This window comes from Carya illinoinensis, chromosome 16, assembly GCF_018687715.1.
Source record: "Carya illinoinensis cultivar Pawnee chromosome 16, C.illinoinensisPawnee_v1, whole genome shotgun sequence".
NCBI lineage: Eukaryota > Viridiplantae > Streptophyta > Magnoliopsida > Fagales > Juglandaceae > Carya > Carya illinoinensis.
This window is the reverse complement of record NC_056767.1, coordinates 24,757,303-24,782,162: the sequence shown is the minus strand read 5'-3', so window position 1 is coordinate 24,782,162 and position 24,860 is coordinate 24,757,303. Positions and strand designations below refer to the sequence as shown.

Sequence of the window (24,860 nt, the reverse complement as noted above, 5' to 3'; positions counted from 1 at the left end):
CAGGTCTCCCTGAATATAAAATAATTTTTTTATAATTTTATTTTATTCATTCTGTACAGCCGACTGCACGCCGACTACGTTTCCCGACTGCGTGTAGCAAAGCCCTCTTCTATTAATCAAAGTCCATTTTGTCAACAATGCGTGCCTGCATTTTGAGAGGCTGAAATTTTCAAAAAGAGTTAGCAGTTTTTTCTTTTTCAATTTAATTGTGTGGCTGCGGTTGCTCCATGCTCTTGCATAATTGTCAAATCTCTTATATTTTAGTTACAATTTTTTTTTAATAAAATTAAATTTCTAGAGTGATATGATTTGATGTATTACGTGAAATTTTAAATTTATTTTAATTATAAAATAAATTTAACATATTACATAAAATTCTATTAATTATAAACTTATTATTATAATTTTTTTTATAATTATAACACTTATCGTATGTTAATAATTTGGATAATTGTTAAAGAGAAATAGTTTATCTACAGTAAGATTTTATAAAATAAATTTAATCTATAATATAAAATTATGTTAATTTATAAATTTATTTTTATGAAATATCTTTACAACGGAAACACTTATATGTTTTAAACGAGTAATATTATACACTACATTCTCATCCTATTAAATAAGATGTGACTCATTTATTACTATTACATGATAAACAAATATATGATAAATAATTATTTAATAATAATAAATATGTCACATTTTATTTAATAAGATAAAAATAAAATAATAATATATTGTATATAATTTTTCTTTTTAATCCAACATTTTAAATTAGATCTGAGTTTGCTGTAACTAGATCCTCCAAAACAAAGGATCTAGATTTCAAACTCTTTAACACCATTTAAGATTTTGGAATCAGTACTGTGTCCTAAAGAAAATCTAATCTCAGATCCATTAAAGTCCCTCCTCAGAACTAAAAGTGACGGTATTTTTACCTGATTATGACTGCTTAATTTGTCTTGAAGGGAAGACCTAAAAAACTCTTTGCAGAAATAATGGAGGAGATTGAGAGTGATGACATCAATCAAAGAGCCAGGTCTAAACTGGGTTTTGTCCGGACAGACAACATGGAAACACTCACAGGATGATTAGAAAAGAAAACCGAACACTAAATAAAAAATTGCACGTTCTCACAAGATTTCACGACACGTCGGGAGCAAAGCATTTGACAAAATATTACCGTTTTTTTTTTTCGCATCATTCATTCACTGCTGCCCATCTCTCAAAAGCAACCACACGAGCCTCTGTTACGCTTTCCCTGTCCCATCCCAAATCCCACAGAAACGAGAAAGGAAAGCAAAACAACCCAAGAAAGTAGAGCAGGTGGCAAAAGCTACGAAGAGAGAGAGAGAGAGAGAAGAGAGATAGAGAGAGATTATTGGAAGGGGAGAGAGAGAGAGGAGGGCAACGGTGAATAGATCGAGTGGCTGGGAAAGGAGGAAGTGGGAAGGGAGTTTGGTGTGTATGGGGAGTGGAAGTACACTGGTGGAAGGGGTTCGTCGCTGGTTTCAACGTCGCACAAATAACTACAGAAATAGTAACGGTTCAGGCACTAACACTACCACCTATAATAATCAGCCCGCTAATAATATCGTTATCGATGATAGTTGTGGCCAGGTCTCTTCTGTGAGCGAACTTTGCGCCCAATCATCCGTAGTTAGTAAGCGTAAGAAAGGACTAAAACAAGGGGAGGAACGAGAAGAAGAGGAAGCCCCAGTGGGAGACTTCGATACGTCTTGCTTGAAGCTCATTAAGGTTCCCAAACGGACCAGTAACTCCAAACCTGGCTCCATGGATTCCCAAAAGAAGGTCTCTTTCTTTTTTCATTTTTTCTCCTTCTCTCTGTTTTAGGAGATCTGGGTGTTTTTGATTTTAAATGGCTGAGATCTCTTTGTCATTTGGTTTAATATTGGGGTTCTTTTGTTCTTTGCCTGGGTGTTGATTTGATTCGATTGTTCATTTCTTGTTTGTTTGATTTGCGTTTTTTTTCCCGATCAATGGAGGAACAGTATTTCCATTTTCCTGCTTGCCTATTGGTGTTATTTATTTATTTATTTTAACTCCTAAAGGGATCCTTAAATCCGTTTCTTATTATTATCGTATTCACGAATGACATTCGACTTGGATCAGCAAAAGTTAGCTAAAAAAAGGGTTTGCTATCTTAGGTTTCGTCTATTCGATGGTAAAATGTAGAAGAGAATCGTGTTTTGAAATTTGGAAAAACGATGTTGTCGAACCTGATGATGGAGGGACTTTACCCAGCTAAGATTTTCTAGTCTATTTACCTTGATTAGATTGTGTTTTCGATTTCTAGGGCACAAGTACCAGTCGATTATTTTAATTTCCTTTGTTTTCTCAGCAACCGAGCAGAGGGATGTTAGAACCAATTCTCCTGCAAATTTATTGTGTTGATTATTTTAAAAAGCTGAAATTCGAGGATCTCTGAATTTTTTAAAATTTGTGATGTTTGGCTTGGATCTCTTGCCATCCACATCAGGTAAAGGTTAATGTATTTTATGAGGATGGATAAGTAGTGCAATAAAGTAGTGCATCTGGGGGTTACGCTGCATTGTTAACCCTTATGATTTGACTTCTTGATCAGGGCCATTGGGATTGTTAACTTTATTGATTCATTAACATTATGATCTGTATTATTGTTATATAATTCCTGGTTTCACTTTGATATTTTCCCCGCTAGTTTTGTTATATCCACATAATCAACTAATTGGCCTCTTTCTGGTCATTGGCAGTTTGTGTTTATTCACCCCTTGGTTCGATTTATAGTCCATTTGATTTGTACTGTAAAATTGTATCCATGATAACTTACATGTACCATGTACATCTCCAAAGAGTATGTAGGATGAAATTGTCAATGAAATCTAGTGGGGTTGTGTGTATCTACCATTCTCCTATCTGTTTGTTTTTTAGTTTAACCTTATTGAATAGATAAAATATGCTTCCTCGATCATAATTACAATGTATTTTTTTAAATGGAAAAATTATTAATGCAAAGGATTCTACATAATAAATTTCCTAAAAAGTCTCATGCATATTATAGATAGGTGTCATTTTTAATGTTTTTTCAAAGGCTATTACGTGAAAATGTACAAGTTTTTAAAAATTTTGATAGTGGACTCATATTCTTGGACTTTCCGAAACAAAAAAGTAAGGCATTTGATTTGGGATGAAGGCAGTATTTTTTATTTTTATTTATTTATTTATTTTATCTAAGTTTGTAGAGAGCCTTTCATTTGGTAAATTGGTGGTATTGAGGATGTGGAGATATAATTTTTTTGGATAAAGATAAAAATTTTATTGAAATAAAAGTAGGCATAGGTGGTGTTTGTGGAGGGAGCGTAATGAGCGGATTTTCGAAGACCAGGAAAGATCTTTGGAGGAGCTCAAACTTTTATTTTTTAGAACTCTTTGTAGATGGGCCATAGCTATAGATTTTAATGGTTTGACCTTTCAAGATTTTCTTGCTTCTAATGTGCCCACTTAGGTGGGGCATCAGAGTTGTAATTCAGGCTTTGCCTTTCTTTGATCAATAAAATTGTTTATTTATCAAAAAAAAAAAAAAGTAGGCATAGCCCAAGTACATAGGAAGTATAGAAAGAATAAACCTAATAACAACTAGGAACTAGTAATGAATTCAAGAAAAACATGAAAACTAGCCCTGTTACAATCAGTGACAGAAGCCCAAGAAAAAAGCATGTTGAAAAAGAATCTCTTAAGCTCATCCATGGAACGCTCCCGATCTTCAAAGCATTGACCATTTCCCTCCATCCAAAGACACCACATGATACAATGAAGAATAATTTTCCACTCAGCAGCGAGACTGATATTTTTCTTGCCAGGGAGACTGATATTTCACTTTAGCTGGCTACACTGTTTCAATAGTGACTAAAATCCTGAGAAAGATGGAGATCCATGATATTGAGATGGATGTTTCCATCAAAGCATTTGAAATGTTTGAGATTGGATAAGATTATTCATTTTTCTTTTGAAAGTGGCATCCCAAAGGCAAGAAAAGTAGCTGATTTTTTTCATGTTGGAAGATGTTACTTGGGATGGTGGCTCATCAGCTTCCTAGAAAGGTTATGGATATTGCAGAATAGATGTAAAAGATGCATGTATGACAGCTAAGTTTCTGTTAATATTTTCTATACATCTAAGAATCTGGTATTAGTTTCATGATGGTGCAAGTTTCAAGATCCATTTATTGTTACTTGTTATAGGAGAGTAGTTTTTGGCCGTAGATATCTGTCTCCTGCTTGTGTCTTTTTGTTGAATTTATTATTTGTTACTGCACCAATGACATAAACAAGTTGTATTAGTTGATGTTTTCTCTTCCTTTCTTCATGTAGAGGATTTTCAATTATTTTCTCATAAATAACAACTACTATTCCTCCTACAGGGTGGGTTAGAGACAGAATTCTTCACAGAGTATGGAGAGGCAAGCCGGTACCAAATTCAAGAAGTTGTTGGGAAAGGAAGTTATGGTGTTGTTGGCTCTGCAATTGACACCCATACTGGAGAAAGGGTTGCAATTAAGAAAATTAATGACGTTTTTGAACATGTTTCTGATGCCACTAGGATTCTGAGAGAAATTAAGCTCCTGCGATTGTTGCGTCATCCTGATATTGTAGAAATAAAGCATATTATGCTTCCTCCTTCACGTCGGGAATTTAGAGATATATATGTTGTTTTTGAGCTAATGGAATCTGATCTTCATCAAGTAATTAAGGCAAATGATGATCTTACTCCTGAGCATTATCAGTTTTTCTTGTACCAGCTTCTTCGTGGTCTGAAGTATATACATACAGGTTGGTCTTTTTCACTAATCCCTTAGCATTTAATGAAAGTTGATTAATTTTCCCAAGTTACTTGCAGCAAATGTCTTCCATAGAGATTTAAAGCCAAAAAACATTCTTGCTAATGCTGACTGCAAATTAAAGATATGTGATTTTGGGCTTGCTCGTGTGTCTTTCAATGATGCTCCATCTGCAATTTTCTGGACTGTAAGTTGTTCTGTCATACATATTGTTGCATTTTGCTGAATTTCTTACTACCTCTGATTTTTTAGTATAATTTTAGAAAATATTTTGCTTTTCAATTTATTTCTAGTCTTAGCATCTGAAACATTGCTTTCCAACTTATTTGCTGCTATTGAAGGACTATGTTGCAACACGATGGTATCGTGCACCTGAACTGTGTGGCTCATTTTTCTCGAAAGTAAGCTGCTTTTTATCTTTTATTTACCTGATGTTTTTTTTTATCTTGAATCAGAAGAGCTGCAAAAATACCTTGATTATCCTATTGCCATTTGCTCTGTTGGATGAAGCGATATGAAAATATGATTCTTCTAAACTAATTTCTTGCTAAGTTACATAGGCGTTCCTTCAATTGGTTCCTATCTTACTTTTGTATCTTTGTTAGTCTTTTTGTAATTCTGTCTAACTTGCATGATATCTGCTTCAGAAAGTTCAACACAAGTTACTGCATACTTCTTGAACTCCTATATTTTATTAAATATAATTCTAGATGGGCATTTTTGAAGGACTATTTATTTAGTTGTTTGCGATTGCAATTTTAATTCCAAGCTAAGCTTGTTCTCTTATTTGCACTATTAGCAGAACTTTTATTTCCTGTTTAATTTTTAACTAATGGAAGATCACTATAAAGCATCAAACTCTCTATATCTACTCTTTGTCAGAAAGAAATAGAGCTATCCATTCTCAATAGCCAATTTTTCATGATTTTGGTGTTGAAGTGGATGCTGACAAGTACCTTATGAATGTAAACTGAAAGTTTCTTATCAAGTGAATCATGTCTTCTATAAAGCCTTATTTTTTTGCATCCCTTGGTGAATGCTTCATATCTTTTCATCCCATTTTAATACCGGCATGGTTCATTAATTTCGACATGATTCAATATTGGACAATTCATCCACTTAAGGTCGAAAATTTGCCTTTTGCTCCATTTAGATTCCATAATGGCACAGGGCTATAATTTTCCAAGTTTGGTTAGTTTCCTGAATCCTGATTAGGTCCATTCAATTTTTTCTCAAATTACTTATGCCTCTTTAACCTTTTTCATGGGTATCACACTTTAAATAAGTTTCTTACACAGTCATTACTTTGAGATATATATCTTGGTATCTGTCACTTTGGACCAACCTTGTGATACGTACTAGGAATGATCGATGAGCCTATTTGGACTCCCATATTGTCATTCATGATAGACTTTCAAACAGTGAGGATGCTTAATAAAGTAATGCAAATATTGCCCATGTCATGAATGTAGTCCTAGTGTCGTGTGTTGAAAGAGTTGTTGTTTACTTTGTGCTTCTTAAGACTATGCTTGCTATAGGAAATTTGTCACCTTCTACAGTTTTCATTGCCTTTTTATTTAGTATATAGTGGAATAGTTTTATTTTCCTTTCTTTTTTCTGCATGAGCAAGTTACAATCAAAGATTTAACATGTTTGACTTGTAAAATTGGTATTGAACTGTTTCTACGGTCTTTATTGTTTTGCAGTACACCCCTGCTATTGATATTTGGAGTGCAGGATGCATATTTGCAGAAATGCTTACAGGAAAACCACTATTTCCTGGAAAAAATGTGGTGCACCAATTAGATCTCATGACTGATTTTCTTGGCACTCCTGCTCAAGAATCTATTGCAAGAGTTAGTTTTCACATTCTAGTTGCTTTTCCGTTTCATTATCTTAGACAAACCAATCACATACTGTAAGCAAATCAAGCTTCTGAGTTTCCTAATTTTGATTTTATTTTAACTGATACTTTACCATGATATTGGCAGATTAGGAATGAAAAGGCAAGAAGGTATCTGAGCAGCATGCGGAAAAAGCAACCAGTTCCTTTCTCCCAAAAGTTCCCTAATGCGGATCCATTGGCTCTTCGCCTACTAGAGCGCCTACTTGCATTTGATCCTAAAGATCGTCCCACGGCTGAAGAGGTAACTTATGTTCAGTCAAACAATTTCCAGACAAAGGTTCCAATTAAACTAAAGAGAAATGAATCGAATTTTATTTATCTAAATGTTTGAGTTTGTAATATCTCCTAATGTCCCCTACTCCTATGCTGACAGGCATTATCTGATCCTTACTTCAATAGTTTATCTAATGTGGAGCGTGAACCTTCATCCACTCAACCTATATCAAAACTTGAGTTTGAGTTTGAGAGGAGGAAACTGACTAAAGATGATGTTAGAGAGTTAATCTATAGAGAGGTATGTCAATACATTTTGATGCTTGTTTATGTTGCAAAATGGCTTCTATTATTCATGATGGCTATATTAAATTTTGTGTTTGAATCAAACAGATTTTAGAATATCATCCCCAGATGCTGCAGGAGTATCTTCAAGGTGGAGACCAGACTAGCTTTATGTACCCAAGGTTGGGCAATTGTCTGCAGTTTTTCACTTTATGTTATTGTTATTATATGAGAGCTATTTTATTTATTTTCTTTTATCAACCAAATGCTGCATTTGTGATTCGGTCTACTTCGTCCTGACATCTCAGATTCTAAATTATGTCATTGTATGGAATTGTTAGATTCTAAGTGTTCAATGGTTCAAAATCTATGGCATATTGCAGGAAATTGTAAATCTACGATATAGAGGACACCGTTGTTCTTGTCCAGCATTGTTGTAGGATTCCATGACTTAGATTTGAACTCACAATTTGCTAAGACTCTGCCACGTCTGCAGTTTTGTATTACCTGGTCCCAGTGTATTACAAGTTTCTTCAGCTATTGAGAGAACTTCCCAATCAAACGATGTAAAACGTTTTTATAAGTAAAAATTTATTAATATCAATAGGTGTATACAAGAGAGAACACCTAGCCCATAATAGAGTACCCCTAATGACCAGTAAGTCCATCCAATATACACCAAGCCCAATTGGGACAAAACGCTCCTCCCCACAGCAAAGCAACTGTAACTACCACAGCCCTTTGTTTCCACAAAACTAAGACACCACCCGAAACTCCCTTAGAAGCTACATTCTACATACTACACTTGAAACTAATACTGCACCCCTACCTACAAGGATGGAGGAAGGCTTCATGCCCTCCCTTTAGTCCTCCCTCGACTTGAACTACCTCTCTTAGTGTCGTAGTTGATTGCCTAAGTAAGACGCTTTAACTCCTTGCTTTTCTTAAATCTTGATTTTGTTTCAAGTAGGTGAACTGCCTCAATAGCATTGAGTAGTGTTGTGAATTAGTTGTCAAATCCTCCACATGTAATCCCCACACATTGCTGTATTTCTTAACCTCTTGCAGAACTCAATCCAATGATGAACTAGCTAACGGAGGAAGAGATAACAAGGGGACAATGTCTTCCCCAGACTTAGCTACCAACTGACCAGACCCTAAACATTCCTCCTCGCAAGGCACCAACGACAAGCCCAAAATTTCCTCCACACCATCCCCTACTTTTAAATGCCGCACCTTCTCAACAACACCCTTGTTATTGTCACAAGATCCCTGATGAGATATCGACAAATTGGTTCTCTCTATCATGAGTGGTGAGGCCATGGTCACCATTGGAGGTTCTGGGTTGGCGGCAAACCCATTAGTTTCCACCTCCATGTGGGCGTTGTCGTTTCTTCAGTGAGAACTGGAGATGTGTCACCCCTTGATGATCCATTTTGTGTCACTTCGGCAAACCCTAAATCTCCCTCAAGCATTGGCGTTATTCTCAGCTCCAGTGTGGGTGCCATCGTTTCTTTAGGGAGAACGTTGGCACATGGCAGAGGGCATTCCATTTTGTCTTTCTACACCGATACTGGACGTAGAACCCACTTCGAATGACCCTGTTTTCTTTTATCTGATTTTAACGAATTCGAGCCTATCTTGGATTCCCTCTTATTGCTCCCCTTACAACCTTGTTACCTCCAGTTGAAAGCAAGTCTATTTTCGTAGATAAAAAACCAACTCTGGCTCCAATTTGACAAATTGGTTTTTCATCTCCTTTAATGTACTAAGCATCTCCCTTTCAGCCATATTGCCATAGTCAGACTCCTATTGGTTCTGACCTTGCATGGTTTGCATAGTCTTCAACTTTCACAGTTCCCCTTCTTGCCCTCGGAATCAAATTGAGTAGCCAAAGCGTGACCCTTCTTCAGAGTTGCTGCATATGATTGTCTCGCCACCATGGTTGTGCTTGAGTCTGTTTGTTTAACCTCCAAATTAATGTTCTAATGACCGGATGTCTTCTCTTGGCTTTCCCACTGTGACCCATCATCAGGAATGGATAAAAACATAGCAGTGACTCTACGTAACTTGACAGAAAATTTATCCCAACCTAGCTCTTCATACCCTTTTGGAATGACTAGATCACTCCACTTGCCTCCTCCACCATATTCGGTAACAATCAGGTATCAACCATGTACATTGGAGCCTCGTTGAGCCATGAAGGCTCTCTTACCTTCGCGCAAGCGTTTTGTGAATTCCAAGTTTCTCTCCGTTTGTAACATTGCTTCCACCTTAGCCACCAGCCACCCTATACCACTACAACCCATAACTATAGACCTCCAAAACCTTTTGCTCTTCTCCACAATATTTATTGAGGACCCCCATGTGTCGGGTGAAAGCTACCTTCGATTCCACCCAAAAGTGCACAATCTGACCCATCTCAATCAGACCTTTCGTTTCAATTGCAGAGGCTCCCAAGCTCCATTCCACTTTGTTGCATTGACGAGGAGAGAGTGAGAGCACTACAGATCTGAACTCCTAGCGACGAGAGAGATAGCTACGGATCTGAACTCCCAAATCTGTGATTTACCTCCACGAAAGGCCCAACGAGAGATAGCTTGTCACCGGAGAAGATCTCGACACCAGAGTAATCCCATAAGAGTCTCTGGTCACCATCTACTCTTTTTGTGTCAATGATGCTGCCAACTGGGCCCCCCGGTGTTTGGGCTGTGATACCACGCACTTGGGGCTCACAGGACAAACAGATCTTGATGCCGGAGTACTCTCAGCTGAGTTGTTGGATGCTGTTGCCCCTTTCTGTGTTGACAACAAGGCCAATGGAGACGTCGGTAGTAGCGCCACCATGCACTTATGGCTCATGGGGCTCACAGTAAATGATGTACAACCTGCCGAATGCTGATCATCATTATGTATTTTAGAGAAAAAAAGTCCCCAATAATCAACATTGATATTAACTTAAACAGATGAGCCTCTGCATGAGATAGATGCTTAAGTAATGAGTTTTGAAAAAATCATAAGCCAGAATGGAGCAATCCTTCATCGGTAAGAAACTTACAGGTCATAGAAATTACTTAATAGTTTAATCCTCTCTTTGGCTTAAAGGTAAACATTCCCTAGTATAAAAAAGAAAGAGTTTAGTCCTCAATTACTTTTTTTTTTTTCATAATAAGTAAAACCAAGTTTGTTATTATGAAAATAGGTGTAGCCCAAGTACACAAGAAGGATATGGAGAGAATGCACCTAATTCGGAAAGTCCTCACTTTGGTTTTTTAGCTTCATCAAGATCTCAGCCTTGCCCATTTTGCATTCACGATTGCCCTCTATATCTCGGAATTTTGCTCCATAAAGTATGGCTGGTCATGAATAGTTTTGGCTATAAATCTGAAATACTTAATCATTTATACTGATTATTACTTAAATTCTTAGTCATTTCTCCCAAAAACTTTATATAGCAGTTACTGTATCGGTGACCACTGCTCCAGCCGGCTTTGAATGTGGACGGAAGCAATTGTGATGTTTTTAAACCAATGAATACATGTTTAGCACGGACTACATAGATATTCCCAAGTTGATTGAATTAATGGTTATGCAAAGTCATGGACCCAACAGGAGGAAACAGTGCCAATGAGAATGCTTTCAATCTACAATTATTTGATGTAGCCTATTCAAACTTGATAGATCACTTTAGGTTTGCTTCTGACCAGTTCCATTGATTTTTAACAATAAAAAAGCACCAACATATCAAATGGTTTGTTTGGCACCCTACTTCCAATTTTTTATTAGGGTTTCAGCACCCTTTGTATTTCCTTTATAATTTAATTCTGTTGGCATCACTGAAATTATATCATCCCCCCCCCCCCCCCCTCCCCCTCTCTCTCCCCTTTCTTTTTTTTCCTCCATTTACTTTTTATATAGTTTCTCTATGTTTTCGATTAGGCTAAACACCATGTTCAATGCGTGTGAGATCTTCTGTTAATGGAGGGAATGATATTCTTGACTTCCATAGTCTGAGACATTGTTTTGGTGCTTCAAACATGCTTTCTTTTCTTAGCGGAAAACATCATTGTGCTTATTTTGCTGCTGATTGGAATAAATATTGAACCAATGCGGTTTGAATTTTGATGCAAGTTTGCAAGTCAGAAATTCAAGTTATATGCTAAAAAGCAATTCTTTTTATAAATAAGATTCATGCAATGATTATCAGTGAGTAAAATTTATTTTGCAATTTAGTGGTGTAGATCGATTCAAACGGCAGTTTGCGCATCTTGAAGAGCATTATGGTAAAGGTGAAAGAAGCACTCCACTCCAAAGGCAGCATGCTTCCTTACCTAGGTACACCTTTAAATTGAAAGTTGCCATGTTATTAGTTTGTACTTATTGATATTCGTCTGTCGGTGTGGAAACGTGTACACCCAATTTCAATTGTTTTTGGCCAGAGAATGATCCTTGTTGCATCATTTTGTTTGGTTTTCAAATTGAAAGGTTTTTTCCTTGGTAATAAATTAATCTATATTTTTGGGCTGCTAAGCCAGCCCCAGTTGCCAAAAGAAAAGGATAGGAAATTTAATAAACCAAGTCAGACGATGTTTTTTGCTTATATATAAATTTCCTGCATTTTACTTTTTCCAGGGAGCGGGTTTGTGCACCCAAGGATGAGACTACAGACCCCAAAAGTGAAATTGAAAAGCAAACTGCAGCTTCTGTTGCTACAGGTCTTGAGAGTCCTCCAAGGTCGCAGCAATATGATAATTCAGATAATGTTAATACAGATACACAAAATGGACCTAGCAAGCCGAACCACAGTGCTCGAAGCCTGTTGAAGAGCGCTAGTATTAGTGCTTCCCAGTGTGTAGTTGTGAATGCAGGAAAAAATTCAGAGGTAATTACCATTCTTGTAAACATACCCTCCTGTTTCAATGTCTGTATGTTGATGATATATCTATATCCAAATAAAATGATCAACTGATTGTTTGTGGACAGTAAAAGTCTCTCAGAAACTAAAGTAATAATCCCCCCACCCCCCAAAAATGGCATTTGGAGTCTTCATTCTTGTCTTCATAGAACTCAGAAGTTTTCTTCTGCACTGACTTGTCAAAGAGTTTTATTCATTCTTGGGTGATAATCATCATCGCTGTTACCCACCAATTGATAACTGTTTAAAATGATGGCTGCTTTCTTCTGGCTGCCATTGGTATTGTGGTTTCTACTTGCTCTCAAATGATGGGTCTTTGGCTTAAGCTACTCGAGACTATATGGATTCAACTCATTTTCATTGGCAGCTTTTAGGGTCTTCCCCCGCCCCACCAACACTACTGTAAAGTGTAATTAAAAATAACAAAATGACCTGTGTAATCTAAAAGGTCCATGACCTAGTGTCAGCATTTATCTGGTGCTTGTCTCACTTCTCTTGGAACTATCTGCATTTATCTGATCATGTATGTGTCTCTTTGCTTGTTAACAGCAGGAGGAGCCAATTGCTGAGGACAATGATGAGGCAATCAATGGCTTGTTGCAAAAGGTTGCCACCCTACATGCCTGATTTCCTAGCTCTGATCTATATTTTTAAGAGTTCCAGACAGAGTAGTTGCTCAGTGCATATTTCCTCCGTGGTGTATGGATGGAGGGTGCTCCATAAATCTACACTGAAGACCCTCATTATTTCAGGTAGAAGCTAACGCTCGATTGCATGATAATTGTGTTAGTGGTAGAGAAAATCTTGTAATGAAACATTATTTGAAAGACACCACAACAATGTCCCATTTGTGTACTGTGATACAATTGGGAGAGAGGTTTTGGTTTGAAGAAAAGGGAATCTGTATTTTGTTTTCATTTCATTTACCAATATAACCACTTAGTTCTGATTGCTGGGAACTTCTTGTAACTTCACCATCCTATCTCCATCATACCCCAATGGAATTGAAAGTGTTTCTTTGATTGAATTCATAACGTAAATTGTTAATGACTGGTAGAAATTGCAGAAATTGCCTGATATCCTCTTAATTCCTGCCTTTCCTTTTCACCACTCCATTTTCAGCCATTTATTACTAGGAAAATCATTTGTCAAGTCTAAAATGCATAAGCACTACGCTGCCCTTCGAAAAAAAGTTAGGATCCATATGAAAAAAATCTACTTTTACGTTTTTTATAGTGAGTCTTTTTTTTTTGTTTTTTAAATTAATGACCTGCACGGTGCTTGCTTATTGTAGACCTATATATATCGTTACTCGTTTTCTAATAGGTTTATAAACAAAAGTTAGATTACTTAGCTGATCATATCAACTGCTATGGCAGGCGTAGGCGTAATGTTTATCAACATTAGGTTTTTAATCCGTACTGGGTTCTCCTAGATTACCAAATACATAATTCTGGTGGATTGGATTTATTCCTTATGGATGAATCCAAAGGACCTTGTCTTAATCTGGTTTCATGACATACAACAAATGGTTAGACCATATCATCCAGATTTTTCTGTTCAACTTTCATGGCCTTTTGGGAACTGTCGATTGCATAATACATTTGAGTAATGCTCTAGGGATCTTCTGCATATCACATTGTGATATCTGATAAGACTTTTCCTAAGTTTCAAAAAGAATTTCGTCAAGTACTATACAGTAGAGTTTTGCTATATATAAGTCCATATGTTAACACACCTTATGGTGGAGTCTATTATAATTCTAAAAAACTAAAACACCGATTATTTTTTAGCATAGCTTATGTGAAAAACTCAGTAGTATGCTGGGTGTATAAAAAATAAATCTTATAAATAGATTCTCTCCTAAAGAAAATATTGACGAGCTCGAGTAATCGAATGTGTAAGAGTAATGCTATATATAATTGTAGAGTACGTAAGTGTTGTACAGTTATTTTGAAAAATAGTAGGATCAACTATTAAAATATTAATTTTTTTTCATATAGATCTTATATTTATTCACTTTTTTCAAAGTAATTACATGATACTTGCGTACTCACGATTGTAACTATCATTTCTCTTTTACTAAATGGACTCAAGATAGACCATGCAAAAATTCCTGAGGCAACTACAAGTCTAAGTCACTACTCTCCATGGCCAGAAATCTTCTTCGATTTATCATGAAATGCAGTTTCATCTAGTAAATAACTAATGTGAGATAAACACTCAAAGCGCCTTCACTATAGTCATTATAATACTTCATCCACCTAATATTGGACTCGGCATGGATGAGTACTCAGACTCGTATATAAAGTTATAATTGGAGTTCATTATAATTATTATAAATAGTAAGAACTTCTCTCTCTAAATAACGTTGGATCCTAATCACCATCTTTTTATATTCAGTTTGACTTGTTCTATATGAATTTTGATTCAAGATTTGAAGAAGCGATGTGAAGTTATGGAGCCCAAGAAGTGAACTGTAGTCCACCATCTTAGTGGCTTGCATGCAATTACATTGTTATTGGAATTTAACGACATATATAAGCTTGCCTGCAACTTGTTAATGCACTGACACCGCCGTAAATCATGAGATGATTTCCTTTGCTGTCAATGAAAAGATCTCCTCTGCCGAAGATCAAGGCTCACATATAAAGCAAAAATCAATTTCCCACGATTATGCATGACAATTAGCTTGTACTTTTGGTTATCATTTATCGACTACAGTGTATCTATATTTTACTTCTATGTAAAGTTAAAGTGTAGAATAAAAGAATATTCTTTCCATTTCTTCTTTTTATCTTTTCACAACTAAAGTTAAAATAGCAATTGAAAGAGTCTCATAGGGAGGTTGCCTTTCAAGAAATTGTGACACCTTTTAACTGAGGGAGTGTGGCCCCTCCAAAGCTAAATTTTTCTGAAGCTTGTATGATTGAGGATGATTTTCCATTTTAGGCTTCATCATCTCAAATTGTTTCTACAACATCCTCAACTCTTACTACCAGTGATTCTATCACATACTTTTTCATGGAAAGTACACATTCTATTATGAGTAGTGCTATTTGAATATTTTTACACCACACCATCCATGTGATATAATTTAATTTATAAGATTTTTGTGTTTGGCCACTTAAAATTTTCATCTCAAACTCAAAATTCTCATCTCATCATTACAACTTTGTCAAATCCCAATACAAAATATAATAAATAATTCAATTTTTTCTTAACTTTTTCAAATCCTAAAACAATAATAATATTAAAATATAACATTTTAATATTTTATCTTAAAACTCAAAATTTTCATCTGAAAATTTTTAGTGGCCAAGCAGAACCTTAAGATTTAAAGTTTTTATTCTAAATTAAATTATACTCTGTAGATACTGTAATGTAAAAACTTTCAAATAAAATTATTATCTTACAGCAGATGTTCTGCAAAGCCATTTGTATTCTAGATGGGTACTTACACTCAAGCTTTTACAAAAACCAAACATTCCCTTTGATTCAATCTATGCATGAATTTGGCAAAATCAATCCGTTGATACATAGCCAAATAGAATTGAGTATTGAAATCTAGTTCTAAAATCTAATTGGGTCTAGCTCCTTCGATCGAATTAATTGGATTTTAATTGACTAGGTTCGGTTTAGAGGATCACACGATCTTTATTTTATATTATCAATTTGTTTTTTTACCTTTAATTATTGTATATAATAGTTAAAAAAATTTAGAAAATAATTTTTATTCGTTAAAAATGATTGTCAAATGAAAGCGGTCTGACTAATTAAATAGAAAACTACTATAGTTATAAAGATATTTTATAAAAATAAATCTACGAATTGACATGAGTTCATACTCTACGTTAAATCGATTTTATAATAAGAATAGATTTACAAACGTACCACATTAAACCCTCAGTTTATGAGATTTAATTTTGTGGAATATGTGGATAAAATATCTCTATTAAGATATAGGAGCTATTTAGATAGTGAGATGAGATGAGATGGTTTTATATGAAAGTTAAATAAAATATTATTTTCTAACATTATTATTATTTTTAAATTAAAAAAAGTTGAATTGAGATTTAAAAAAATTTAATTATTTATTATATATATATTTTTATAAAAATTTAAGAAAGTTGTAATAACTTGAAATAAATCATCTCACAGTTATAAAACAACAAATACATAGAGAAAACAAGTATCAATATTAATAATTCCAACTCGAAAGAACTACAAAAGCATAGTTCTAAAATATATTTACGGCAGAAAAAAAAGGACCGATAATTAATGGGCACTCCCTCCTACAACCACAAACACAAACCAAAGGAGGAAGGAAGTCGACCCACAGTACTAGTCTACCACGTTCATCAAACAAAAGCTTAAAAAAAGATACTGATATTAATGTTCCATCGATCATAGCTGATCTCTATATGCATGCCACCATGCATGCATGCGATATTATTGCCACTGCTCAGCGCCTCCTGCTCGCCGGCTCTTTCTGGGAGTTGAAGTAAACAGTCGCCACTGGCAAACCCAAATCCAGCTGCCCTGCGAAGATGCGGGTATTGAAGTTTGCACGCGAGGCTGGCTGGTCAACGAGCCCAAGTGGAGCCCTCTGTCGGAACAGCACCAGTATGTAGCGATGGATTCCGATTGGCGGTCGTGGCCCTACATATGGCAGTATCTCCTTTCCTGCAAAGACGATATATATTCTCGGTTTTTGAGATAAGTTACAGCATCCTTAATCAGTTTACGTTTCTTTTGTTTTTCTGCGCTGCGTTATATTTAGCAAACTCATTTTGGAAATTTCTACCAAGTGGGGCCTCTACATGTTTTCCACGTGGAACACCTAGATATATGCCATCTGGGCTCAAAGGACCCCACCTTGCTACATGTCGTTCGTTTGACTATGAAAAGTGGAACCATGCTTAGGCAGATTATGTGCCCAACACTTGTCGTCCACAATCTTGCATGCAATTTATTTGAAAGCAAAAGGAAAAAAAGGTAAAAAATATCAGCAGATATTGGTTAGAAACTTAGTGAAAGCATATGTATCTGTATGTCTATATATACACACACACAAGAACATATTCAATTAGCACCACGTGGGGATCAGACCCAGAATCAGGCATGGTGCGTGCAAAAATCATACATACTTTTGCCCATTTTGCAAATTCTGCGGCTCGAGAGTTGTGACAGTTGTTAATAATCAATTGGCACAAGCATTTTTTTCAAGAATAGCTAGGTAGCTAGGGGCACATCATGGATGTGATGTAACCCTGATGATTTCGATTTTCTGAAATCAAAAACATCCTAGATCGAAGAAAGACATTCATATGCATGTTGATTTTGCGTGAAAAAAGAGGTGCCGAATATTCTTTCTGACCCTATCAAGGAAGGATGACCACTGATCTAGTTGTCAGTGATGAAATTGCTTATTTAACACTGCGGTTACAGAGGCAGCCATCCATTCCCCATGTCATTCTACCATTAGTATCTGAGACAAGCAGCCCCGAGTACAGCAGCTGGTTATTCAGAAGAGACACAGAATTCTATGAACTTGAACAACTCGAGTGCATGCATGCATGCTTTTGGGGAGTGGGGAGAGAGAAAATTGAAACGTTCAATATATGCCTTTATTTGGATCTCAGAAATAAAACTGAAAACGGAAACACAAGAAAGAAAGTCAGTCTACAGAGTTTTGGTGTCTACCTCGAGTTGGGTTTGTTCCACCAGGAATGTCAACAACAATCCTGAAAACACAAACGAATTGCATGAAAATATTTGAACCAAAGAAAGAAGGAAATGAAAATACAAAGCTTGCCAGAGAAATAAAAGACTGAGGGGGCTCATGATCTTGTCTAACCAATGGACCCATTCTCGCATGCTGGGCTCGCTAGGACTAGGAGCATCAGGATCAGTCATAACCTGCACGAAAAACCATCCTTTACAAGAATATATATCCAAGCACAAACGAATGAAAAGATAAAACATTCACTTAGATCATCAACATGATTAAAGACTCATGCATGCAGGCAGACCAGACCAGGGTATATAGCTCGTCCGAGTTCCCAGAGAGAGTCACTTTTGGAGGATTGGTGGCTGCAGATGGTTTGACATCGCATCCGTTTGTGACATGCTTGGGGCCAAAGTAGGCAGACATATTTGCCGTAGGCACAAACATGTCAACAACATCGCCAATCACTCGGCCAACAACAAGAGGATCAACGGAGGCAGACATGAGGAAGAACAGAGACGTACAAGCAGCAGAAACAAAGAAAAAAAAAAACTAGGCTTTTTTGTGTCCGGAAGATGAGACATGGGTTGCAGGGTAGAGCTTTTATATACAAACTAATGTAGTGTGAAAGGTAAAATGGCATGGGGCCCTTGGATTTGTGTAATCCATGATGCATGCATAGGCCATCACAAAGTTAAGAATAGCAGCAACGAACACGTGTGAGGACAGCCAAGAGGAAAAAGCACCATCCTTTACTCCCCCTGTTACAAATGGCTGAATCACAGCCGTCAGTTTCCATGCAATTTCACCTGATAAATTCATCAGTGACCTGCACAATTAACTTCCAGGGCCTCATGCAACCGCAAGATAAATATGAATTGTAGTCTGGCCAAATGGGGTTCGTGGATGGATCCCACAGGAAAAAAAATCTGAGCCTTTTGGAGATCAATGCACAGATTGTGAAAGGTGGACCTTGAAGCACTACAGAGCAGCTTTCTCTGTAACTCCCATTGCTGTGCTGTTGTTCTTAATTAGGTGCATTGGCTGTTTAGGTCTTGTTTTAAAAGGTAATAAAAAGTGCACAGCCTCATAATTATTCATTTCCTGTGACTTTGAGATTCTCTTTGGAAAAATCAGTCTGAATGTAATGGTAATTATCATTTGCATGCATGGTTTGAAATCTTCTACTGGCCGTCGATTACGGTACAAGAGGATTGCATCACTTCAACCGGTAATAATCAGCTTGAAGTTTCTGACCATGAAAATAAGATGTCAGTGTGACAGTGCAGAATACAATGTCCATTTTATATGGGGCCTAGTTCTGCAGCAGATACAGCTCAATTAGCCAACAGCAGCATGCCACGTAAAGAAATGAATAAGGGCTGTAACTTGTGCATGCGACAAGGCCATTTCATTCAGAGAGAACTCGTATTAATTCAAATAGGAAGTCTTTATATGGCATCTTTGCTGTGATGAACTGTTGCCACTTCATATCACTAGCTATTTACTTTCATGAACTGGGAGTGAAGTCCGGTGTATGATAAGAGAAAAATAAAAGAAAGTCTACTGCATGCACATGACCTATTAACATTATCGACTATTTTTCATGATCAAATTCGGCCCCATTTTGATTCTTCGATATTATGCATTGAAGAAAGTTGACGTTCAAGCTTCAAAGCAACATGCATCTGGGTTGGAGAGATGGTCATCCGAGATGTAAGTTTCAGATCATGATCCAATAGCAGTACTCAAACACTTACATTGCTAGGATTTGAATTCAGAACCACTGTTTTAATACTATTTTATATCACTATTTATCCCACGTAAGCTGATTAAAAAAGGTTAATTTATATTCTAACAAATATTCCTCTTGAGCTTTAAGTATATGAGATTTGAGAATAGTTACCTTGACAATTGCATCCTAAGGTAAAAATCCTGATTTAAACAGCAAGTGTTGTCGTGGCCGGTAGATTTTTCCGAGGTCGTTTCTTGTTTAAGCAATCTTACCGTCCTTGTTGAGCCATCCAAGGAGACTTCCCAATTTTGGGCCGAAGGGATTGTATGTTATATGATATACTATATTCTCATAGAGGTCTCTCTCTCTCTCTCTCTCTCTCTCTCTCTCTCTCTCTCTCTCTCTATTATTTTCACTATCTTAAGGTAGCGGCAGATTTACTCTGTCCCCGCCAGCTTGTCAAACAATTGGCCTATATCCGAATGCCTCATCTTCTGCACATATAAACCATAATAGATAAAAGGCTCGATGTTGTGAGATGTTGACATTCCATGAATTTTCCCGTGAAACACACAACTGTTCTGCATTAATGCCACCAAAATAGTGCCCATAATGCTAAGAATCGTCTCCTCCAAAACAAAACTGCAGTTTCTATAGCACATGCTATTGGAGGCCCACATCAGATAATTTGGGACAACCGCTAGCTTTCTATATCTATGCTCAGAAAACCACAGAAAAAACAAATTTTCTTCAGATGGCAAAAATAGCACATTCGAATTTACCTACACATAACACATACAGGGGAGAAACTGGCATTGCATATTAAGAAAAAAGATTCCAAGAACTAGAAATCACAGTTCAAATTTTCTAGTCCAAACTTCTAGTCTATAGTTCTAAAGATTCAGCTAAGAAAGCATATACAGCAAAGAAACTAATAACATGCAGAGGTAGATGGGTGCTCTAAGAGTGTTTGAAGAAGAATGGCCAGAGATTTCAGAGGAATCAACAGCCAGAGGCATTCCATCGCTGTTGAGAGCACATGACCGAGGATCAGAGCCATCCTTGCTCATCATGGTTGCTCGAAACACCTCTGAAACTGTGTGAATGTAGGCCGTTTGATTCTTTGCGAGAAGCCATGTCAGACCCATTAGTTGACAATCTTTGTTGTTCATTTTGGTGGTCCTGTCCCCTGATTTGCTTGAGTTGGAAGTTTTCTTCTTGTTAACCTACATAAATTATTGTCTCAATTAGAAAACAAATGATGCATCGACATTGAATATTGGACAAGCACACGTTTGGTGAATAAACTTGTACATCACCAATTAATAAGTGCAACATTTAACCCTTTTTAAGCCTTTAAGCAAACTCCAATTCTCACACTGAAAAAATGAAACTAACCAGCACAGAGAATACACACACACACGCAGAGACAAATACAAGAATGTAGATCCTATAATTCGGAGGTGAGAGTTAAGTCAGGGTGACAAAATTCCATAGTTCCAAAATTCAAAAGATTTAACCACTTCATTGCAATTGGCCGAAAATTGACTTGAAACAGTCAGAAATTATTGGCAATTTCTAAATTGTACACCAGTCTATCTTGAGACCCATCCTAATAGCTGGAACTAAATAAATCAATTAAAAATAGGTTAGTCTAAAAAACTATTTGACATAAATATAAAACAATAATCTCTATGAACTCAAGTCAAACACATCATCTCAAAGCATATGGAGTAAATCTCCAACAAAATGGTGAAAAAAGTTGTGAAAAAAACTGTGGATGTGTTTGTCTGTGGATGCGTTTGTCATTTGACTGTGGATGTGCTTGTCATTTACTGGCAAAAATGGTTAAAAAAGCGTGCGATATACTACGACAGCTCTTATTAGCTTCCCTCACTTAATTTTCTTATGGCCCAAATCTTGTTTTAAATCTTATTTCATGTAAGCATGCAAACATTAATCAAAGACAGATACCTCTCTGAGCTCAACCTTTTTCTTCAACGCCGTTCTATTAGCTTTACTTAGAAGCCAGAACTTGTTAATTAACATGCATGAAATTTAGACCCAATTTTTTTAAAAATACCAATTAAACCATAGAACATGAAATCTAAGGTACATGCACCAGTTTTGGTGCCTAAATTTAATCATTGTAAGAGAAAACTAGGTACTAGAATCATGAAATCTGGTAAATAACGTTGGAAGTACTAGCAGGGGAAGACTATATGATAGATGGCAGTCCAACTCGTCTTTGGGCATGTGTGAGCTCTAGTATGCTTCTTAAAGAAGAAAAATGAACTATTCATTCTCTCATTCTTTCATTGTGTCTTTTATGCTTTAGCTTTATTAGGTGGCAAGGCAACAATGGACTCGCTCTAATGGCGCGTTACAAATTACCCTAAGGACTCGGACAAAGTAGGACAAACTTTCCCAATTACAAAGCTTGGATGAAGAAGACTACCATTTTGTTCTTTTTAATTCTGCTCCCTTAGCCATTATAGTGAAAATCAGGACAGAAAAAACAAAGATGTAATTTTCAAGAATGAAAATATTTGCATGGAAGAAAGTGATCGTAGAAACAACCAAGGGAACAGAGAGAAGAATTCACCTTATAGAGACTGTTCAAGCACTTGGAGCACCCCCCAAGACCTGGAAATCCATTCACATTGTTGCTGCTACTCAAGCAATCCCTCTCTAACCTCTTCACGCTCTCATCCCCGACCAGTTTCCCTTGCTGGGTCACCGAAAACGCCTCGGGACAGCTCAACGTGTGCAATCTAATGCCGCAGTAACAGTACACCACATCGCAGGTGGCGTTGGGTCTCTCCAGTTCTATACCTTTTGCCTTGAGGGTTTTCCCAAAGTCATCCACACAGGTTTCTGAATCATCCGGCAGCAGCGGCAGGTCGTAGGAATTGTTGCTACCATGACTGGCCGCCACTGCTGCGCCTACTCTGCTTGCCCTGCTAAGGGCTGTGGCAGAGTAGGCGGCGTAAAGCCACGCGGCTAGTACAGGGCAGCACCGGCTTCGGCGGAGTTCTCCATTAGAGCCACCTTTTGAGCTACTGCATGCGGTTTTTATCCCATTAAAGAATTCATCGGAGAGTTCTAGTGGGCAGCCAGCCACATTGGATTGTTCCGGGAATGCAGGAATTGTTGCTGGTAGAGAGTGGGTTGGGAGGAATGGTTGGATCGTGGCCGGGTCCGGAGGATTGTGCAGACACAGAAAGGTGGGAAAGAGAATGGGAAAGAAAACGAAGAAAGAAAACAATGTTGGGTTTGGGGACATTGGTACAAAGCAAGGCTCTTTCTCTGGGTGATGAAATGCTTCTGTGTGTGGGTTTTCTTTCTGCTTTATGATTTTGGAGGTGTGGGAATGCAGATCAATAAAGGTAATGGTAGTGGAGATGTGGTGGAAGGGTTGATGTTTGGAGCTAAAAGCAAATGAACAAAAGGGTGGTGGGGTTTGAGGAAGCTGATGCAGTGGGGCTGGGAGAGTTTTTGGCTGCTTCCTACCATCAGCCTCGGTTGGATCTAAAGTTGAGTTGCGGCTAGCTCTAAAGTTTACAGGGGATTAGTGATGATATTATGAACAAATCATTCTTGGGGATATCAAAGTTTGGCTCACAAGGATGGAGTTTATTCTTCTTATTTTTCCTTCAAACTTCTCTTATAAATTAACTTATATTATATCAATGTTGTGTTGTGTTCTTCATCCAGGCAAATTTTGTTCTCCACACTGATTTGTAAGTAAAAATATTCATTATTTTATCGTAAAGAGCTTGTTCTTCATACTGACTTATAAGTAAAAAAGCTCACTGAACTTATCGTAAATTCTAATTACCATATGCAAATTGAAAATTGTATCTTGTAACTCAAATTGTCACTGTTTTTCAATTTGTTTTCTAAATGATCAAAACTCTCTATATACAACTGATGCTTAGTAGTTTGCATAGCCAATTAAAGTTTGGAACTATGATTGATGAAAAATCTGACTCGTAGGTCATGCATCATAGCATTTTTTTAACATATTTTAAAATTTTTAGGTGTTATGACCCATAATATATTAATTACTTGCCTTTACTTTTCATAATAAAATTGAACTTACAAAAGAGAGAATATTTGGAAGCGGATATCTTGTAGAACTGGTGCATGACTCTGCACACATTGCTGACAAAAGGCATCAGGCGCCAAAAGCATTATCCCAATTCCCAAAGCCATGTAAATCTATGGCAATTTACCAAGTTGTTTAATCTTATATAACATGTGTGGCAAAGGAGAGATCAGAAGCAGTTGAGAAAAAGTATACAACAAAATAAAAGATTTTCAAAACAATTAAATATATATGTTAATAAATAATAACCCAGCTTAAATGTAATTAATGAGTATGATATATAATAATAACCCAGCTTAAAGGGTTTTTTTTTTTTTTTTTTTTAATTTTCTTTCCAAAAATGGGCAGGTAGAGGAGGGTGTAGAAAGTGGAGATCACTTGCATACAGTTGATTTTTAAATAGTAATGCTATGTATAGTTGTGGAGTATTTAACTACCGTTCAATTGTTTTGAAAAAATATGAGGTCAATTATTAAAAAACTAGTTTTTTTTTCTATGCGAGTCTTATATTTAATTATTTTTTTGAAGTAATTACATAATATTTGTACACTCGATCATCACTGCAACTATCATTTATATATATTTATATTATAGACACATAGAATGGACAAAATATTGATGGAACAATATTTATCGTATTCTATGCCATTCGCTAAAACTGCAGCAAACATGTTGGTTATTTGCTGCCTTCTTTGAAGTTTCCTGAAATCGACGTGCAAGCATAAAATTTTTCAAACTTCACAGCCTTATGTAAAAAACTATACCACCCCTTGAAGTATTATCTTTATTACCATCTACAAAGATAAGTATATAGATGGTAAAGATAAGTAATCCAAGGGGTGGTGTATAGTCGTCATAGAGCGAGTTGTATGATAAACTTGATGTATTTCAAGAAATACACCTATTTACAGTGCTAGAATTTGCTGCAAATACTACCTAAATGGTAGCCCAGTTGATACGAGTTGGTATATCATGGCTTCGAGGTTAGAAGTTCGAGTTAAGATATCTAAATGTGAAATCATTTGTGATAGTAAAGCCTGACTTTTAAGTCTTAGATTTGGCTTTAAACCAGCTGGATATTTTGGAAGTGATGTGGTGATGAGTTCGCTCTTGAATCAATAGTTATG

General features: G+C 36.5%; 3 protein-coding genes across 5 annotated transcripts; 1 reads left to right on the top strand and 2 right to left on the bottom strand.

Moving 5' to 3' along the window:
• Positions 1-1,026: 1,026 nt before the first annotated feature.
• LOC122298679 (mitogen-activated protein kinase 9-like) lies at positions 1,027-13,183 on the top strand. Of its 2 annotated transcripts, none has more exons than XM_043108540.1 (11): positions 1,027-1,812; positions 4,421-4,829; positions 4,897-5,024; positions 5,179-5,238; positions 6,544-6,693; positions 6,829-6,984; positions 7,117-7,257; positions 7,350-7,423; positions 11,475-11,576; positions 11,874-12,123; positions 12,709-13,183. In XM_043108540.1, the coding sequence occupies exons 1-11, from the start codon at positions 1,468-1,470 to the stop codon at positions 12,781-12,783; spliced, it is 1,890 nt and encodes a 629-aa protein (XP_042964474.1). In that variant the 5' UTR covers positions 1,027-1,467; the 3' UTR covers positions 12,784-13,183. The 2 variants fall into 2 exon arrangements, with proteins under 2 accessions (XP_042964474.1, XP_042964473.1); XM_043108539.1 differs by having other exon boundaries at positions 1,031-1,812; positions 12,706-13,183.
• A 3,153-nt stretch (positions 13,184-16,336) lies between these two features.
• LOC122298681 (protein MOTHER of FT and TFL1) lies at positions 16,337-18,490 on the bottom strand. Of its 2 annotated transcripts, none has more exons than XM_043108542.1 (4): positions 18,197-18,490; positions 17,975-18,078; positions 17,863-17,903; positions 16,337-16,842 (listed from the first exon to the last, which is right to left on the bottom strand). In XM_043108542.1, the coding sequence occupies exons 1-4, from the start codon at positions 18,389-18,391 to the stop codon at positions 16,622-16,624; spliced, it is 561 nt and encodes a 186-aa protein (XP_042964476.1). In that variant the 5' UTR covers positions 18,392-18,490; the 3' UTR covers positions 16,337-16,621. The 2 variants fall into 2 exon arrangements, with proteins under 2 accessions (XP_042964476.1, XP_042964478.1); XM_043108544.1 differs by having other exon boundaries at positions 18,017-18,078; positions 18,197-18,487.
• A 1,887-nt stretch (positions 18,491-20,377) lies between these two features.
• On the bottom strand, positions 20,378-23,136 carry LOC122298680 (uncharacterized GPI-anchored protein At4g28100-like). The gene is made up of 2 exons (XM_043108541.1): positions 22,228-23,136; positions 20,378-20,848 (listed from the first exon to the last, which is right to left on the bottom strand). Exons 1-2 carry the CDS (start codon positions 22,906-22,908, stop codon positions 20,528-20,530), a joined length of 1,002 nt encoding a protein of 333 aa, XP_042964475.1. The 5' UTR covers positions 22,909-23,136; the 3' UTR covers positions 20,378-20,527.
• Between the last annotated feature and the right edge of the window lie 1,724 nt (positions 23,137-24,860).

What these genes read in the sequence shown, in the direction of transcription:
- LOC122298679 (XM_043108539.1), top strand. Translation starts at nt 1,468, where the DNA reads ATGGGGAGTGGAAGTACACTGGTGGAAGGGGTTCGTCGCTGGTTTCAA. An exon ending in CATCTGCAATTTTCTGGACT is followed by an intron (nt 5,025 to 5,178) that starts GTAAGTTGTTCT and finishes CTGCTATTGAAG; the next exon opens with GACTATGTTGCAACACGATG. An exon ending in ATCGTCCCACGGCTGAAGAG is followed by an intron (nt 6,985 to 7,116) that starts GTAACTTATGTT and finishes CTATGCTGACAG; the next exon opens with GCATTATCTGATCCTTACTT.
- LOC122298681 (XM_043108542.1), bottom strand. Translation starts at nt 18,391, where the DNA reads ATGTCTGCCTCCGTTGATCCTCTTGTTGTTGGCCGAGTGATTGGCGAT. An exon ending in CGGACGAGCTATATACCCTG is followed by an intron (nt 18,079 to 18,196) that starts GTCTGGTCTGCC and finishes TTTTTCGTGCAG; the next exon opens with GTTATGACTGATCCTGATGC. An exon ending in TGGAACAAACCCAACTCGAG is followed by an intron (nt 16,843 to 17,862) that starts GTAGACACCAAA and finishes TCGTCTTTGCAG; the next exon opens with GAAAGGAGATACTGCCATAT.
- LOC122298680 (XM_043108541.1), bottom strand. Translation starts at nt 22,908, where the DNA reads ATGTCCCCAAACCCAACATTGTTTTCTTTCTTCGTTTTCTTTCCCATT. An exon ending in GCTTGAACAGTCTCTATAAG is followed by an intron (nt 20,849 to 22,227) that starts GTGAATTCTTCT and finishes TAATTTATGTAG; the next exon opens with GTTAACAAGAAGAAAACTTC.